General features: G+C 38.2%; 1 protein-coding gene across 1 annotated transcript in view; it reads left to right on the top strand.

Moving 5' to 3' along the window:
- mta3 (metastasis associated 1 family, member 3) overlaps positions 1–17005 on the top strand; it is a 74632-nt gene that overhangs the window by 6872 nt on the left and 50755 nt on the right. The window contains exons 3-6 of the mRNA XM_088933565.1: positions 6822–6915; positions 9171–9297; positions 12419–12482; positions 13113–13230. Coding sequence (XP_088789691.1) covers positions 6822–6915; positions 9171–9297; positions 12419–12482; positions 13113–13230 — 403 coding nt within the window. The remainder of the gene's footprint in view (positions 1–6821; positions 6916–9170; positions 9298–12418; positions 12483–13112; positions 13231–17005) is intronic.

The raw sequence follows: 17005 nt of genomic DNA, 5'->3' as shown, positions 1-17005 counted from the left end.
TTGTTGTAGAATTTCTTGTATTTCATGTACAATTTTTATGCACCAAGCACCAAGAGTTAGTCTAGCTTTGCAAAAACAAAGTTGTTATGAATTTTATGTTTTTTTTAATATTTCCCATTTTGAAAGTAAAGCATAATGAAAGGCACTCAGTATTGTTTTTGACTTTAAAGCAGATGTGCTGGACTGTGGTTTAAAATCAGATTAATAAACTGGTGCATATAAAGCATGGATATTATTCTCTCTACTCCTGGCCAAACAGCTGGAAATGTGAGCTTTCTGAAGCAGCCCAGACCTTCTCCTTTAATAATGAAACCCTTGGCAATGTAGTTTTAGTTACTGTGCAGAGGCTTACAGGCGTTTCCATGCCATTTTGTTGTTTCTATAAACAGGTTGGCATTTTGCAGCGTAATCATTACTGTTGGCTTAACTCTTTTGTGCAAATACCCTCATTATTTTTCAGTAGGCTGGGCAAACGTTCCGAGGTCAAATTCTTCCAGCACGGGGGTACATTTAAAGCGGAGACGACGGCACCGAAATTTTTTGGCGCGCCTTCTCTTTAAAGCCCTGGCCAAATATGAAGACAGTACGTACAGTTATAATTCAAACGGAATTAAAAACTACACATCCCAGTTACCATGGTGGTGCTTGTGATCATTGCGTTTAACCAATGAAACAGGGCGAAAAATCAGTCACATGACTTTGGGGCAGAGTTTCGAAAGCTTAACCTATCAGCAACAAAGCGAAATTTACACGATAGGCTACCTCAAACTGTCAGTTACACGACTGTGTATGTCGCTTAAGCCACTCCTATTTGGCATTTTAGTTATGGAGGCGAGAAGACGCCCCCCCCCCCCCACCCCTCTGGGTCCGTGATTTGTCGCCATCTTTAACTGTTCCGTGTCCGAGCCGTAGTAGCTACGCGTACGAAATAAAGTTCATCCCAGCTATAAAACATATATATTTTTGTGGTAAGAGGGAGCAAAACATCAGTATTTACTGCTATTAATTACTGTACGATTTATAGTTGAAATCTGAGCCTAAATATAAAGTTAAAATCTCGACAAAGCAATGTAGGAAATACAGAGAAAATAAATCCTTTCTGACATCTAAAATCAGTTTCGATCAAGGTCTCTAAAACGAACAAGAAAAAGAGGATTTTCGGAGGGCAATTACGCTGTGTTTATATAGAATAAGTGATTTATGAACAATCTAATTTCTTGTTCGTTTAAAACTGAAATGTCAGCTGCAAAAGATCGCACCAGAAACAGCACTCTCTCTGCCTGTCATAGACGTTCAGGAAAGGCTGAATGAAGTCATGTCAAGTACAATAATTCGGTGATCAATAATAACAGTTGTAGGACAAGAAACAAAAGATAGTGAAAACTTAAGCTTTTTAAGGCTAAAACTCAAATTCATTCTACAAATTAAGGCAAATGAAAATTCAGGACGTTAAAGTGCTAGAGGTGTAAAAACTACAAAAATGCACATGAGCAAAAAGTTTTAGAAATGGAGGAGATGTTGCTTTGAAATAAGCAAACAGAAAAAAAGCCATGACTATAGTGCAGAAGAGGGATGCAGGAACACTTGCTTAGATATACAAAAAAATCACAAAAAGGTGTATGTTACAAAAGAACATGCAAACATGTTCATCATGTACATGAACATGTACATCAATTTCCCTTCGCGATCAATAGTTTTATCTATAAACATGAAACAGAGTGAGGAATCAGAAAATTAGCATGCATAAAAAACAGCAATTCTGTCAGTGAGCCCTAAATGAATTAATAGCAACCATGGTTTCATGGAGGGCTTCTCAGATAGTTGGGCATTCAGGTAGATTGCCAGGTGAAAGGATTTGTAAACATATTTTGTTAAAGCAAGTCAGTTTTTTTCCACAACACATAAAATAAATTTTTCCAAGAAAGTTTAGCCTTTGTCACTAATGAAACCACTAAATAAAGACATAAATATAGAAATCTTAAGATTTTTTTTATTCAATGTTGGTAGCAGGATGAACTGTCAGGTTGAGCTAAGTGTATGTTTTGTCGCAGAGTTGCTGCAAGATGTTAACAGTGAAAAAAGGTATTTAGAAATGAGTTATTTCAAGAAGAAAATTTTCAGAATAATTGCAAATCTAGCAGGATAGAGAAAGCACAGAAAACAGGCAGTTAGATTGATCAGATTAGTATGAAAAGTCATTTAGCAAAGGGAATGAGAAGAGTGACAAACTAGTATACTTTAGATCTTTTTTTCTGAACCAGGGAAAATCTGATCATGTTTCTCTATAACAATAATAAAAAACTTTATTTTATATACCACCTTTAAAAGTGGCATCTCAAAGCAATACAGTAGATGTAAAAACAGATAAAAGGACCACAGATTACAAAGTAAAGGGTACGTGACTGATATCACTGGGAATACAAATTGAGAGCTCTGGGGTGCAGCTAGAGAAGACCCTGTCACCCACAGAATGTAGATGTTCTTGAGGACAGCTAGAAGACCAGAGTCAGACGGACAAAGGTGGGGAGTAGACAGATAATAAGCCATATACTGTAAGTACTGAATGAGGATGAGGATTTTGAAGTTGACTCGAAACCTGATAGGTAACCAGTGCAAGGACTTGAAAACAGGTGTAATGCATCCCTGATAGGATTCTCGCTGTCATATTCTGAACATATTGAAGATTGCTCAGTGTGGATTTAATTTCCCCAGTGAACAGGATGTGCATTTATTAATTCTAGAAAAAAAGCCTTTCTTGATTTCTCTAGTTCCCTTTAAAATAAACTATTATTCCACAATGCAGAGTATTACATGGCCAGTATTTACACATGATATTTGTGATTTAAAGAAATTAACACAAGCAGCTTTTGGAGATTTAAGTGTTGGCTGAGTTATTGCAGGATAAAAGACTAGAGATGTTGGTAAGAAGAAGATAATTTTAGGAAAGCTGGGGAATACACTGATAACAAGAACACTTCCTAATGGGGTTAGGCATACTTTTGATGAAGATGATGAAGTTAACAGACTGTATGTTTACATAGATACTGAAATGAGGATTGTATTTTAGATTTTGTGTAGTTGCTAGCATTGAACTGTGTGTTGGATGCACATGAATTGAAGTAATGGGCAAACATAGCTGATGCGGATCCACAGAGCCAGCATATTAAGATGTTTATAATTAGAGGCAATTTGTTTAAATAACTAGGTATGGATACTGATGTGCAAGAGAGGTGGAAAGGCTGTTTCCTTAAGCTTCCTTATGTTTTGGAGTGCGAGAGGGAGTCATATCACACATATGGAGAAAACCCATGTAACCCAGAGAGAACATGCAAACCCCACACACACAGGATGGCAGGAATTGAACCTAGGACCCCAGTGCTGCAAGATAGCAATGCTAACCACTTCGCCACCATTATAAATGGATGGATATCTTAGTTATCTTTCTAGTTCACAGGTTTGCATGCATAATTTAATTTTGAAAGCCACTGAGACATCAGGCACTACTGTTGTATTTATGAAAAAGAAACAAAACAAAAAGCATACTAACAACTGTGCCATCCTACTCCTTAGTTAATACATTTTATTATTCATAAACAGTTAACATTGTTAGCAAAATATTTTGAATTATATTTAACCCTATTTTTTCTTTAGTTTCGTATTTAACTTATTATATGATAGTCGGATTTAATGTATATTTGAACAATGAAAATATATTTTTACAAGATGCGGGGGAAAGTGCAATAACTTATTACAGTGCTAAATTTAATATTATTGATTGCTAATAGTTTATGCTAACACCTAACTTTCTTAATTAGATGTATTTAAAACAGTGAACTAAGTGTAACATACCATTCAGATATACAATCGAGAATAGTTTTGTGGTGTTTGTATGGATGAAACGTTTCTAAAATGTGTAACAAAATTAAAGACGATTAAAATCTGTAATCTTTCCACTTGTAATGTCATTAGACAGAACAACAAGTTTCTGCTTTGTCTAAGGATGGTATCAAAAAATAGTCTAAGTGGTGAGAAAGTTGTGCTTAATGATAATTAAGGGACTTAAAAGTAAAAAGAGATGGTTCATATTGCTTGATTATTTTAAAAACTAAGTTATAAGTGCAGACGCGATTGGTGCCATAAGCGCTCCAGGCAGTAGAACGTTCGTTCTGTACTGCTGAGCTCCGCGCCTCCTCCCTCTCTCGGTGCCGCGCCCCTCTCTGACGGAGCGCAGTGGGCGGTACGCTGTTTTCAGAGCCTCTGATTGGGAAAAAAAGACCTGCTGATCAGTTTCACACACCAGGAAGAGAAAAGAATGGGATTTTTTCTCTTCGAAACGTGTGTTGTCTTTATGAAATTCGTGTATTTTAAACATTTAATTAAGAAGTAAAAACCTTACAGCGTACACAAAGATTCTGAGCTGATCACGAGGAAGAAAAATCACCCATTTTTCGCGCATAAAAAGTGGTTTTTAACTCTCGAAACCCGTTTTTATAGGTTTTAAAGTCGTGCGATGTCTAAGTTAAGCAGGAACACATCATTATATCTCATTTTTTATTTCTTTTTAAAAAAAATAAAAATCGTTTGCCCAGCCTATTTTCAGACAATATGGATTCAGGAAAGATTCTGAAGCACATTTTTTTTATTCCACAGACGTTTTTCCTCCTGTGACTTTGTTTGATGGCTTGAAGTTTCCCCTGACTTGTAACAAGAAAAGAGAAAGCTTTCTTTGTAACAAGAAAGGAGTCTGCAGTGGCTGATCTCACCTGATCTTTGGATCTTGGATATCTGCAGTTCTCCATGTTTTACAGATTTAAAAGATCAATGAACCAATATCTGGAAAGTATGTCAAGTAAATTTGATGAATCACTTACTTCATTCAGATATTCCAACGACTAGAATTCAGACACCAGGTCTTACCCAGAGCATGGTTGCAGATCCCTGGATTACTTGTAGTCTTGTAGTCTGACCAGTATCATTGTGTGGCCAGTGGAGCTCTTGTCAGTTATAGATACCATAGGCTACCACCAGTGTAAAAGTAGGGTCACAGGGCATATCTGATCACTGCCCCTTAAATGATATAAGCATTAATATCGTTGATGCAATTGGACACTGTTGAAAATGATATTCAGGTCTGTACAGATGTTGAGCCTTGGAGATGAATGAGCGAAATGAGCAAGCGTCTTTGTAATGAACCATCACAACATAAGAGATGACTTTTGTAATTAATATTTGGTTCTAGATGGGAAATTATAGTACATTCTTCTGTAATGTGAGTAATTTTTCTGGTACTCTGCCTTTACCTAAGGCTTAACTTAGCTGATCAGATATTGACATTTTGCAGTTCATTTGTAGTGTCTTTGAGAAAGGACTTTCCTTTGCTTATGTTGCTAATCAGGAATAACATCATAAACCTCTTCCTGTAGCCTTTACTATTCCAGTATTTTCCTACCCCATACCCACAAAATAGAACGACTGGTCCATTTTTTCTAGATCTTATACATGACAGCTCTGTTTGAAAATTATTATTCAAGGTGACACGTTGTCCCAATTGTAAAGATCTCAGAATATGTGAAGATATTAATTTAAAAATCTTTTTTAAGGTCTTTTTGTGACTAGGGAAACGGCCTATTGATCATTACATGCATGGAATCAGTTGTGTTTGGGTGTTAAGTAGAATTAAGTGTTTCACATTGAAATCCATGTAGTCACACGATTTATCCCTTCATGAAGGGGAGAAGCGCCTAGACTAGTGAGAGTGTTTGTGGGGTTTTCTAATAAGTATCATGATGTTGAGATGTCTTTTGTAATGTGTAGCTGGCATACAGAGGAATGCTTTGAGGTATAAACGCATTCATTATGCACAAATAAATCGTTGTTTGCACCAGGAAGATGGGGTGGGCGGTGACAGACAGTGGAGTGCAAATTTCATCAAAACTGTCTGTGATAGTGTCTATAACAGCATTTCTAAAACAAGGAACAAAGGCATACCTGGATTTTTTTAACAAAGGAAATGTGGCACATTACATTTTGTTAACATGAGAGTTTGGAAGGAATGTAGACCCTTGCTAAATCCTGTCAAATGGGCTGTATTGAGTTAGTATCTCTTAGGGCACAGGTTTTATTGGTGAGATGAAGGATAAACATCATTTGTTTTTCTTGATTTCCCCCCTCAATTACAGAATAATTTGTGAGTGAGATGGCGAGAAATTGTTTATTCATTTTGCTGCAGCTGCCAGACGGTGATGACATGGAGGAAACCTCTCGATAACCATTTTATTCCTTCCGCAGAAACATTAATACTCCCAGTCTTCACGGCCACAGCAAGTTTTTATCAAGTGCTTTGAATACAGAGCCACGCAGAAACACCAACAAATACATAAAAAACAGAACAGCATCTAATAGAAAAACAGAAAACAAGTGCTAATGAAGAAACCCAGATTTTTTTCTAAGAGCAGTTTTTCTGCTACCAAAAATGTAATCTGATCATATTTTTAAATATCGAAAATCCATGGGAAATATTGATGGAGCACTGAATGTATCTGAAAATCATCCCTGATCTTTCATAGGAGCAGCTACCTGGTTTTAATCACAGATGTGACCATGTACTGGGAACATTCTGATCTTGTGTAAGATGTTAACCAGGTGCAAAGCCAGCATCTCTGTGCCTCTTATTATTCCTTGTTGTTCCTGTGTGCATTTGTGGATGTTTTATTGGTTTGCAATTGTAAGATAAAATGATTTTTGCTCACAATGACCAGTATGCAAGTATCTATGTACTGCATGGGTCCTGAGTTTTCTTTTTTGTCCCTTTTGTGTTTCAGACTGCAAGTGGCAATGTTGAGGCAAAGGTGGTCTGCTTTTACCGGAGAAGGGACATCTCGAACAGCCTCATACAGCTTGCAGATAAGCATGCCAGTGAGTTCGCTTAAACGGCAATGAATTTAATTGGTTGCATGTGTCATGGTCTGGGTTTCATTGAATGAGAGTATGTTACTTAATGCATGTGCAAATAATTCTGACTAAGAGGTCATTTCTCAGTGGTTGAGCTGTCAAAAGATCTTAGTAGTAATGCACAGTAAATGTCAACATCCACGTGGTCCGACATGGAGCAAAATCTGAAGACCTTGCAGACGGGCACAAGGTACAGAGGAGCATCCTTGGGCCCATTATACAGCGTCACCTGCTGAACTTTCTGCACAATAGATGATGGAATTGAATTAAGATATGTGGTCGTGCACTCTTGTTTGTTGCAGTATTGCAATAATACAGCAGCTAATTAATACAATTAATTAAATTAAAATTAAGATAAACTCATTTTGTTTATGGAGCTGAGGCTTACAAGTCTGTTTGCCCACTGTGAAGATCTCAGCGGGGGAATACACAGGGCCTTCTTGTCGACCCAGAAGAGGCCCCGAGTTAGTCCTGGCATCAGTAGCAAGGGTCTCGCTGCCCAGTGTGTGTCAGAAAGATCACCTTGAGCCAGCTGCAATTAGAAATGACTGTCGTCCCTCAAAAAGAAGCATGTTTCCTTTGCCACATCAGTGAGTTCTCTTCCCCCCTCTGCTTCAAAGCAGTGTGCCATTGTGGACAGAGCGAAGTATTCAACAGTGGTATTGATCTTTCCCTTTTTTACTAAATCCAATCCTGCATCTGCTGTTATGTCTTAAAGGCGTGAGGAATTTTATGGGCAGATGTAGAGTCCATGTACTTGTTTACTACCCACTTTCCTCATCTCTGCAACTAGAGAGGGGAGAGGAGGGGTGACTGAAGGCTGGAGTTGTGCCATGTGTGTGGGAAACGGAAAGGGCAGGAAAGAGAACAACCCCCTAGTGCACCAGCTCCCCCTACGGCCAAGTGAAGCACACGGATCCCACAGACACGGGGCCCACACGCCTGCCGGCACAGCACCATATTTACTGCAGTACGGTTGTTAGGGTTACACTATGCACAGACAAATAGCCATCCACCTTAGTTCATTTCACCAGGTAATTTACTTGTGCTTCTGGTCTCATCATTTTAATGATGTCTTTGTGTATTTAAAAGTGGAAATGAATGATGTGTGCCAGGATTGCTGCAGAAACAAATGTAATAATAAATATGACTGGTGGAATACAGAGGTGCATTATCATTTTTTTCCCCCCATCCGTGTTTTCTTGTATGCCGAGTGCTGTATGTGAGCTTGAAAAGTCCTGTCTCATTTCTTAATTGGGAGCTATAATAAAACCCCATGAAGACTCGTTATGCAACTAATCATCTCAGAATTTGAGTACAAACCGTTTTTGGTTCATAGGACTGTCTGACATTAATTAAGGATATTTCAATAAGGTATTTATCCAGCCCATTTTTTCAGCTGTCTTTTATTCAGATGGTTACTTATTGCTGTGGTTTTCTTTTTAAAAAATGCAGCTACCATTGTGTCCTGACTAATTGAGTGTTTTCTAAAGGCTCCAGGGTGCCGGAGGTGAAGATATGTCTTCTTGCCCACCCTGTGAGAGGTAGTCAGATTTGTTAGATATGCTGTCATCACAATCCCATTTGTAATTAGGCTGTTCTCAGATCTCCCTGCATTATCTAAAGTGAAAAGCTCCTGCATATTTACTCATCTGTATAGTTACCTTCATGAAGCATGTCATGGTACCCTAAAAAGGAAGCTGCATGACAGATATGGTGAACTTATAATTATCTTCCACTTACCTTTTTGTGATTCACAAAAGTATAGAGGGTATAGAAAAGTTTTATTTTCTAATACAACCTGTGCTGTAAATTAGATTTGTCCCAGGCACTATTAGACATTGAATGCAATCCTTAAAGTTGAGTGCTTTGAAATTCTTCTTTAGGCGTTTTTAATGAAGTAAAACCAACAGCCTGTCAGAAAGGAGTGATGCCCTAAGGATATTAGATTTCACAGATGAGCGGAACGGGTTTGCAGACATTTTCCATGGAGGATTTGTAATGTACGGAGGGGGTAGCCAAACTGATCTCATTTCAAATATTGGGATCATTTCTGGTATCTGGTGTCAGATCTGTCAGGGTCTTCATTTTAAGGTTGCTTGGAGAGCAGTAATCCAAAGGAAATTGCTGCTTATTATTAGTATGTTGTTGTTACTGTCATGTTTCAGCAGTCTGTCTCCTTGAACCCTTCCTGACCTTAGTTCCTTGTCTATGTGCAGAGGAGCTGGAAGAAGAGAAGGAGAACCCCAGCGAGCCTGATCTCACCGAGAAGCAGAAACACCAGCTTAGACACCGCGAACTCTTCTTGTCCCGCCAGTATGAGTCACTACCAGCAACACATATCAGGTACTACATCTTGGCATCATGTGCCAAGTACTAACAGAGTAAGGGATGTTGATGGAAGGATAATGCTATAATTATACAGCCCACTGCTTAGAACTCATTTGGTTGCTTCTGCTACCATGCTGCAAAAGGTGTCGGTGCTCTGGAGGCAGTTTAGAGGAGAGTGGCCAAGTCTGCCATGGGAAAGAAATGTGGAGCTTGTGAAAGAAGTACGAGAACCAAGTGGGATCCTGAAACCTTGAAAGCTGTTCACCAAGTCAATTCAGGGAATGTCGTCCTGGTCGACAACAATGTATGGCGGATGGAAAGGGAAAATACATTTAGAAGCATTAGGCTAAAACAACAGGAGATTCTACTTTACACAGAGACTCAGAGGGGTTTGGAGTAAACCTCCTAGCCTCATAGTTGAAGAACAAAGAAGTTCTTAAAAAACAGTAAAAATCTTTTAAAAAACTGCAACACTGTAGCACACGCATTTTGTACAAATAGATCATGCATCACATGCATAGTGTATGAGCTAATGCTGAAAAGATGCAAGAACACGTGTGAACAATTGTATATAATATGCATTGTCATTTCACATGCAAATGACAAATTTTGTCATTTTTTATGTTCTTCATTATCAGACCTCAGCATATGTTGCTTACAGTGGACTTCCAGTTTGGAATGGTATCTTTATGTACTGTACTTACATTCTGCGTCAGGAAGTTTTTAAGCTTTTCTGATTCTGTGCCAGTATACAAGTGATAAATGTTTTACTAGGCTGCCATAAAATGTATTAGTCAGTACTTTAATCTGGGAGTTGAGGCAGATTAAATTGACATTACAGAATAAAAATGATCCCTCTGAGGGTATAGGTAGTGACCAAATCGACAGTGCTCTGAAGAGGCTCTAAGGTATCTTGAATTCTGTTGTTGTAGCTGGCCAAGGGTTTACTGCACCATCACTAAAGTGATGCACCAGCGCCTTCTAACTGCGTTAATCAGATGAGACATTCATGTCATTAAAAAGTAGCTGATGCAGATATTTGACTAATTTGTTCCATTTGTCTGAAAAGCCTGTGTGGAGTAGCTCATTGCTAGACTGCACCAGGTTTTAGTGCAGTCCTCCATAAAAGAAGCTCCTGATAGTTTGTTTCTGTTTTCGTTGTAGCTTTTAACTAGAGTAGATTTCACAGTGACAAGTCATCTTCCAAAAGCTCTCTTTTTTTTCTGTTATAAATTATATGTAATAAATACTTGCTTTCAAGGTTCTAGCAGTATCCTGCTTTATCGTAAACATTAGTCTCGGGATTTTGTGCTAAGAAAATCAAATCTAGAATTACCTTGCTTTTGCTGCGATGAACAGTGTTCAGCAAGGTAGCGCAAGGATAGATTTAAATATTTGTCCTTCATGGTTCTAAACTGTAATAAATAGATTTGCTTTTCCATTTACAAGTGTTGATTGTTCAAGCTGCAGGAAGTTGCCTGCTTTGAATTGTACTGCTGATCCAAACAAAAGGGAATTAATAGCACAAGTCCTGGAGCAGCGAGTGCTGTAAGCACTTATTGATTCTAAAGCTGTGTGGAAGAATGTGCCTTGCTGACTTTATTCCTTGTTTCTGCAAAATAAAAGCTTGCATACACCAAGGGCCTGACTCACACTTGCTAGCGGGTCTTTTTCTTGGCTGGTCCAAGTCAATTAACGTCCAGTTTTTTTTAATCGTGAACATGGAAAAGAGAAAGTAAAACCGTCATCCGTGGTAGACATTTTGTTTGGTGGTGTGTGTTAGTTTTGTTTTCGAGGCTTTTTTTGTGTTTTTGTCAACAGTCAAACCGCAAGATGAGCAACCGAGCTTCCGATTGCATTGTGCAACACACATTCAGAGTGCTTCAAGCAAACCACAGGGGTTCACCATTTTCTGCTTCTAGCAGCTGTAGTGGTGTTGTAACCAACTTTACCCTGGGCTACATACACTACAGCCCTACCGCCGATTTCTAAATTTACATGGCCATTTAATCTTATTGGTTTGCTGAGCAAAATGTAATAATCACAACAATCCTTTAGGCTTGCCTGAGAACTGCTCAAAGAGATTTGCAGTATTGCAAGTCTAGTCCTTTGGCTGCATAAGCCTGTCTCTCAAATCATTCTGACAACTGTTCTTGATAAATGGTCACTTTTATTTTCACATACACAGGCATTTTAAACTAGATAAAACCAATACTTTTCTGCTACTCTGAGAACTATTTTCTTTACTCTTTATTTTCAGACTAGCAGGGTGAGCAATGTCAAATGAATGATCTTGTTTTAAAATGTTTTTTTTCCTGTGTCTCCAGAACTTGCACTTTTTAAACTTAGATTGTTATAGATTGTGAGTACACTTTTTAAATCTTGAAATTGTGCCATTAACAGATTGAAAAGGAAACGTTATGGGCTAATGCAGAGTCCACAGGCTTATCTAGGCACACTTTTCCAGTGCAAACGCAGACATGATCTATGCCCACAGATTAATCTTGATTCCCCCCAAGCACAGTACTAACATCAAAATCAAAATGATTAATGCATGAAAAATCACTTGAGCTACAGGAAAACAAAATGTGGGAGAACATGGTGGTGGTTAATGAGGTATTCTGAACAGAGTAAATTTTCTGGTTACGAAGTGTAATTTTATGAAACCATCGCTTTTTCTTAGAATTTTTTAAAGTTTTTTTTTTCCCCATGGTTTGAAAGGACACTCGAGGGTTTTCATTCATTTAAAAAAAATGTTAAGTTCAGCTGATGTAGAATTTCGAAAGGCTAGCTGGGGAAAGGAACCCTCTCTAGCTCTGGGTGGGGGTGCTGCTCATCCTTTTTTCCAGCGTTGCTCACTTAACGCCCGTTTTCAGGCTGTTGATGAGCACCTCTTGAATCTCAGCATGGACACAGGCTATTTTAATGGGGCCAATGAAGAGACGTTTTGTACATAAATATTCTTAAAATTGCATGAAAGTGTGTAATTAAAACGTATAGCACAAGCACCGTAGTATTTTTAAATTCTGAACCTTTTCAATTGTAGGAGTGTGGGTGGTGGGGTAATGTATTCGTGCCGCAGCTCAGGAGCTCACGACTTGCCTGTGTTTCTGAGAGCTGTCTTTTGTTTTTGCAGGGGAAAATGCAGTGTCGCTCTCTTGAACGAAACGGAATCAGTTCTCTCTTATCTGGACAAAGAGGTACATGCTGGACTTCATACAAGGTTCTTTGTGGAGGAACTAGGAAAGAAGGATATGTGTTAAAGTCGGAAAACTTTTATTTTTCTGTGTGTACAGCACGTCCATTTAGCTTTGAGAAAGATTTAATTAGACTGCTTTATTGACCTAAGCTTGGTTTCTAGCACTAAAAGACGTTAGTGAAACCAAGTGTGATAGCATAATTATTACTAATAATTTTGAATATTATTTTTAAAAGTTTTTAGGACCACATAGGATTTCCCTTGCCAGTAAATGGTAATAATAAAAATGAAAGGTTTTGTGATTTGTAAATGAGCTGTTTTTTTCCTCTTCAACACCTCATCTTTCTCTCTGTAAGAGTAAGATTTCTGTGGCTGAGTAGGTCTTTAATTTTAATGCTCTTAAAAGGTGATTTAGATCTTATTCATACGCTTGTACAGAAAAATGAATCAAGGTGGTTTTCCTGCTTTAAGCTGAACTCGAGAAAGGAACTGAGGGACACACTGACTTGCTCAAAGTGCTGCGCTGTTGGAGTGGGAGTGCAGCTGCGGTGTGCCGAACCCCAAACTGAAGCTTGAAAGAGGGATGGAGCTGTGAAACTAAATCCTCTGTTGCCTGTCCTCTGTTCTCCAGGACACCTTCTTCTACTCACTGGTGTATGACCCCACGCAGAAAACCCTGCTGGCAGACAAGGGCGAGATCCGCGTGGGGCCCCGATTCCAGGCGGATGTTCCCGATATGCTGCAGGAAGGTGAGTGAGATTGTCCTCCTCCCGTCTCTGACGCCCACTCCTTATCTTTCAGATAGCTGCCTCTTTGGATTTTCATAGTGAAATGCAGGCTGGCTGTTCTCCCAGGTTACCTTTTAATGATGGTTTTGTTTTGTCTGTCTTTCTGATCCCTTTAATACAGAATTATCCATTTTCATTTGTCTCTCTGCATGTATGCTACTAGCCCTCAATCTCAACTCTGTATTTTTTATTCAGCACAAAAGTTTTAAAGTGTTCTCCAGAAGCACTACAGTCAGCTGAAGGGTAATTCACTGAAATAGCTTAGTAATTTATGCAGTCACCCATCATCTCAAAGTTTTATTCAAATCTTTAATTCTAAAGTAAATCATACAATGTTAAACGTTTTATAAAACAAACTGTAATATTATTTTAGCAGGGTGGGACTCCTGGGTGGCTCCACTAGTACAGGTGCTCTTTGGAGGACAGGTTGAGCTCTGAACGTCACTAGTGTGAGCCTGGACCGTATCACTAGCTGACTGATTGGCATCGTTCACATGCAAAGCAGAGCCCTTCCAGGGTAGAGTCGGGATAAGTCAGCCAGTGCTCTCTACCAGCTTTTCTGCAAACGGAGACTCCTATGACTTTTTGGGCGCCTGCAGGCTTGTAGTTAGATGAGTGCATGATGCACATCACCTCCTCCTCCACCTGACACTATCTGTCCTGTCAGGCACTATATAACTATCTATAAACTGCACTTGACAAGGGCAGCTCTACAAAGTATATAGAAGACTACAGAAATCAATTAAATTGACTAGAAATCTTTGCAGCACCATGATAGGTTTAATAAACCTAAAAATTATACTATTCGCAAATAAAGATAATTGAATGAAAAAAATATTTAGCTGAAGTGCAATTAATGATTAATATTTGGAGATGAACAATACTAAAGCTTTAGTCTTAGACTACGCACTAGGAAATTAGGACTTCAGATTCAGTAGTCCATTTTTTTAGGTCATAGTCTGTGTTTCTGTGACTGAAACAGCCATCATGCCATTTATGATGGATATAAGCAAATAGTAAGTTTTACTACTAATTTACTACTACTGCTTTGCCCATCGGTGCTGATACCCACCTTTTCATTGTAAAAACACATAATCAACACAATTTGACCTTTTTCTGTTGGAAATTTTGGAAATGTCAGTGGTAATTTCTGCTAATTAGTACTCGCTCTATTGGATAAGTGGTAGTCTGCCAAATTTCAGATTGACTGTAGCACATACCTATACAATTGTTCTTCAGTCATGGAGCAGTATTGAATTATTGAAGAAGTTAAATAAGTAAGAAGGCTATTTCAATGAGAATTAGTGATAGCTTATACTTCAGTGTATAGGTGTTACAAAGCTGGAGAAAATGTATCACTAAAAATTAGAGATCCACACATATGAGACATTGCAGTTACACAATCTTCATTTTCAGATTGCAATTCAATAAATGTTATGCCCTTTTCTGTTCTCTGGTGAAAGATTCATGGCTACCAGGTTTTTTAAAACTCAGTTTATTAAATTTTCTTAGGACAATTCTGTTTGAGTATAAATCTATGGAAATATGTTTTTTCTAGCACGTTTCCATAAATTATTAGTTCAGATCTTGAGGTTCTTGTGAGTTAACTTTCCAGGCTGCTATTTTTTGTGTATGTATACACACACACACATTTGTTTGTTTCTTTGTCAATTTGTTTATTCCTCATGCAGAAAAGGTTATATAGTTTTAGTGTTTAATAGTAGTGATTTTTTTTATCTTTGGAGAATTACAAGTGAAATACTGTACATTAGCAGCCATGTTGAGGAGGGGAAGAGGCGGTGTGGCATGAAATTAGGAGGCTGTGTACATTGGAAGCCACTGAATAGAAAGTTTCCTCTGCAGGCCCTCAACTTCACTGTGGCTCCTTGAGTTCAAACGTAAGAATTGTTACCTTTAATGCAATGTAAATGTGCCTCGGTTTCTTGGCACCTTAAGCTAAATAGTTTTGACATACAAAAATATTTAGTAAAAAAACACGAAGCAGGGTAATTAATCTCCCTCGCCAAGGTGAATGTGTACTAAGGCAGAACAGAAAATGATGCCACTGCTGTATATTTAACCACAAGACCACCAGCAGTGATCTGCCAAGACCTGACATTTAATCTGATAATCGGAATCGGTTTTGTTTGAAATGTTTTCCTTTTGCTGTCTGGAAACAAGCTGATAAATCTTTTGGTGTTTGAAATAAGCCTGCAGTGTTTTCAAAAATACCTTGCACCCTGACGGCTACCAGGAATTGTTGAGCAGTGTTTTTAAGAAATAAACCATTTATAATTGTTGTGTCTTTCTGTGCTGTCAGATGCTGCAGATGATCAATTTGCTGTAACGTTTAGTGTCCATATGGTTGGATGATTTCAGTATGAAGAAGGGGGGAAGTAAGAAAGAAGTCCTGTTATCTGTCTGCAGCCTTATAAACAATCTATTTGAGGCCTGATTGATGCAAGATGTACTGTAAGCAGCCCTGGGACCTCTGCTCCTACCAGTGTTGCTTCCTTGTCTCTGAAACGCCACAATATTCAGCATGAGGTCATATCTGCTATTGTCGGGTCACACACACCAGCATCTCATTCCTGCTATACTGCACTATTCAGAATAGTTTTGATGTTTTAATGCTCTAATAAAGGTTTCTGAATGAGTAAGAAGGTCAAGTTGTGTATTTGCAAGAAAAGCTGCTGATAAGATGCAATTTCCCCTGTTGAGCTAAACAGGCACGCTGAGTAAAACATCTTTTTTTTTAAGTGGAGATGAGCAGCAGCAGTAGCAGCACAGTAGAAGATTGCCCCAGTTATATTGTCTTCTTTCAAAGACAAGCTTTTAAGCCTATTTCAGTATTAATTTTCTGCCTTTCATTTTTTCTTAAGTCTAATGGATTTTTTAATATAATTAGTTCAAGACATTTCAAGGCTCAAGGTTTTAAAGCTTAATCATGCTATGTCATTTATAAAGACATGAAGATTTAATGATCATCCACAATTTCTAAAGGTGCAGCTATTTTCTGCATTGGACAGGTGTAGCACCTGAGTAAGCTGAATAAAGCTTAACATGGTTATGTGATTAGAAATGCTTCAAATCTGTTTGAAAGGAAACTTAAAATAGATTTGATCTGGACTGAATTTCACAAAATTTTCTGATATTGATCAAATGAGCACGAAAGTATTTGGCAACATTCTCTGTCAAATACATTAATAGAAATAGTCATTATATTTTTAGTTGTAACTTTCTGCAGTATGCTTAGTGTATTAATCATAAATAAGTGGGGATTTTGGATATCGTTTTGGTGATCGCTAGCCTTTTTATTTGCAACACTAAGTTTCAGGTATTTTTATTCTGAGGAAATGATGCCTTACTCACAAAGCTTTCTTGGAAGGGAAGTTGGCAGTAAGGCGTGCACACATCAGCTTCACTGGCAGGTCTGTCCTTTGGGGTTTTAGTGTTTTCATGTAGGTTTCATGATTCCTCCTCTGTTGATGGTTGTGGAACTGGGGATCTGCTCAAGTGAAAGAGGGAGCTGATGGGAATATGCATAAACAACTCTAATGGAAGAAATGTTTCCCCCATTGTGTCTTTTGAAAGCAGCTACTGTCTGACGATCAGGAAGTGCGGTTGTAGCATAGTCTAATCTCACTTCTTGCGAGGAGAGCGATCTTCTGGGCATTGTTTTATAATCTTTAGAATGGCAATAAGCACTGAAACTGTAAAAGCTCAATCAGTTTTT

This window comes from Atractosteus spatula, chromosome 15, assembly GCF_055471065.1.
Source record: "Atractosteus spatula isolate fAtrSpa1 chromosome 15, fAtrSpa1.hap1, whole genome shotgun sequence".
Taxonomy (NCBI): domain Eukaryota; kingdom Metazoa; phylum Chordata; class Actinopteri; order Semionotiformes; family Lepisosteidae; genus Atractosteus; species Atractosteus spatula.
The sequence above is the reverse complement of the archived record's forward strand: the minus strand, read 5'-3'. Positions and strand labels throughout refer to the sequence as shown.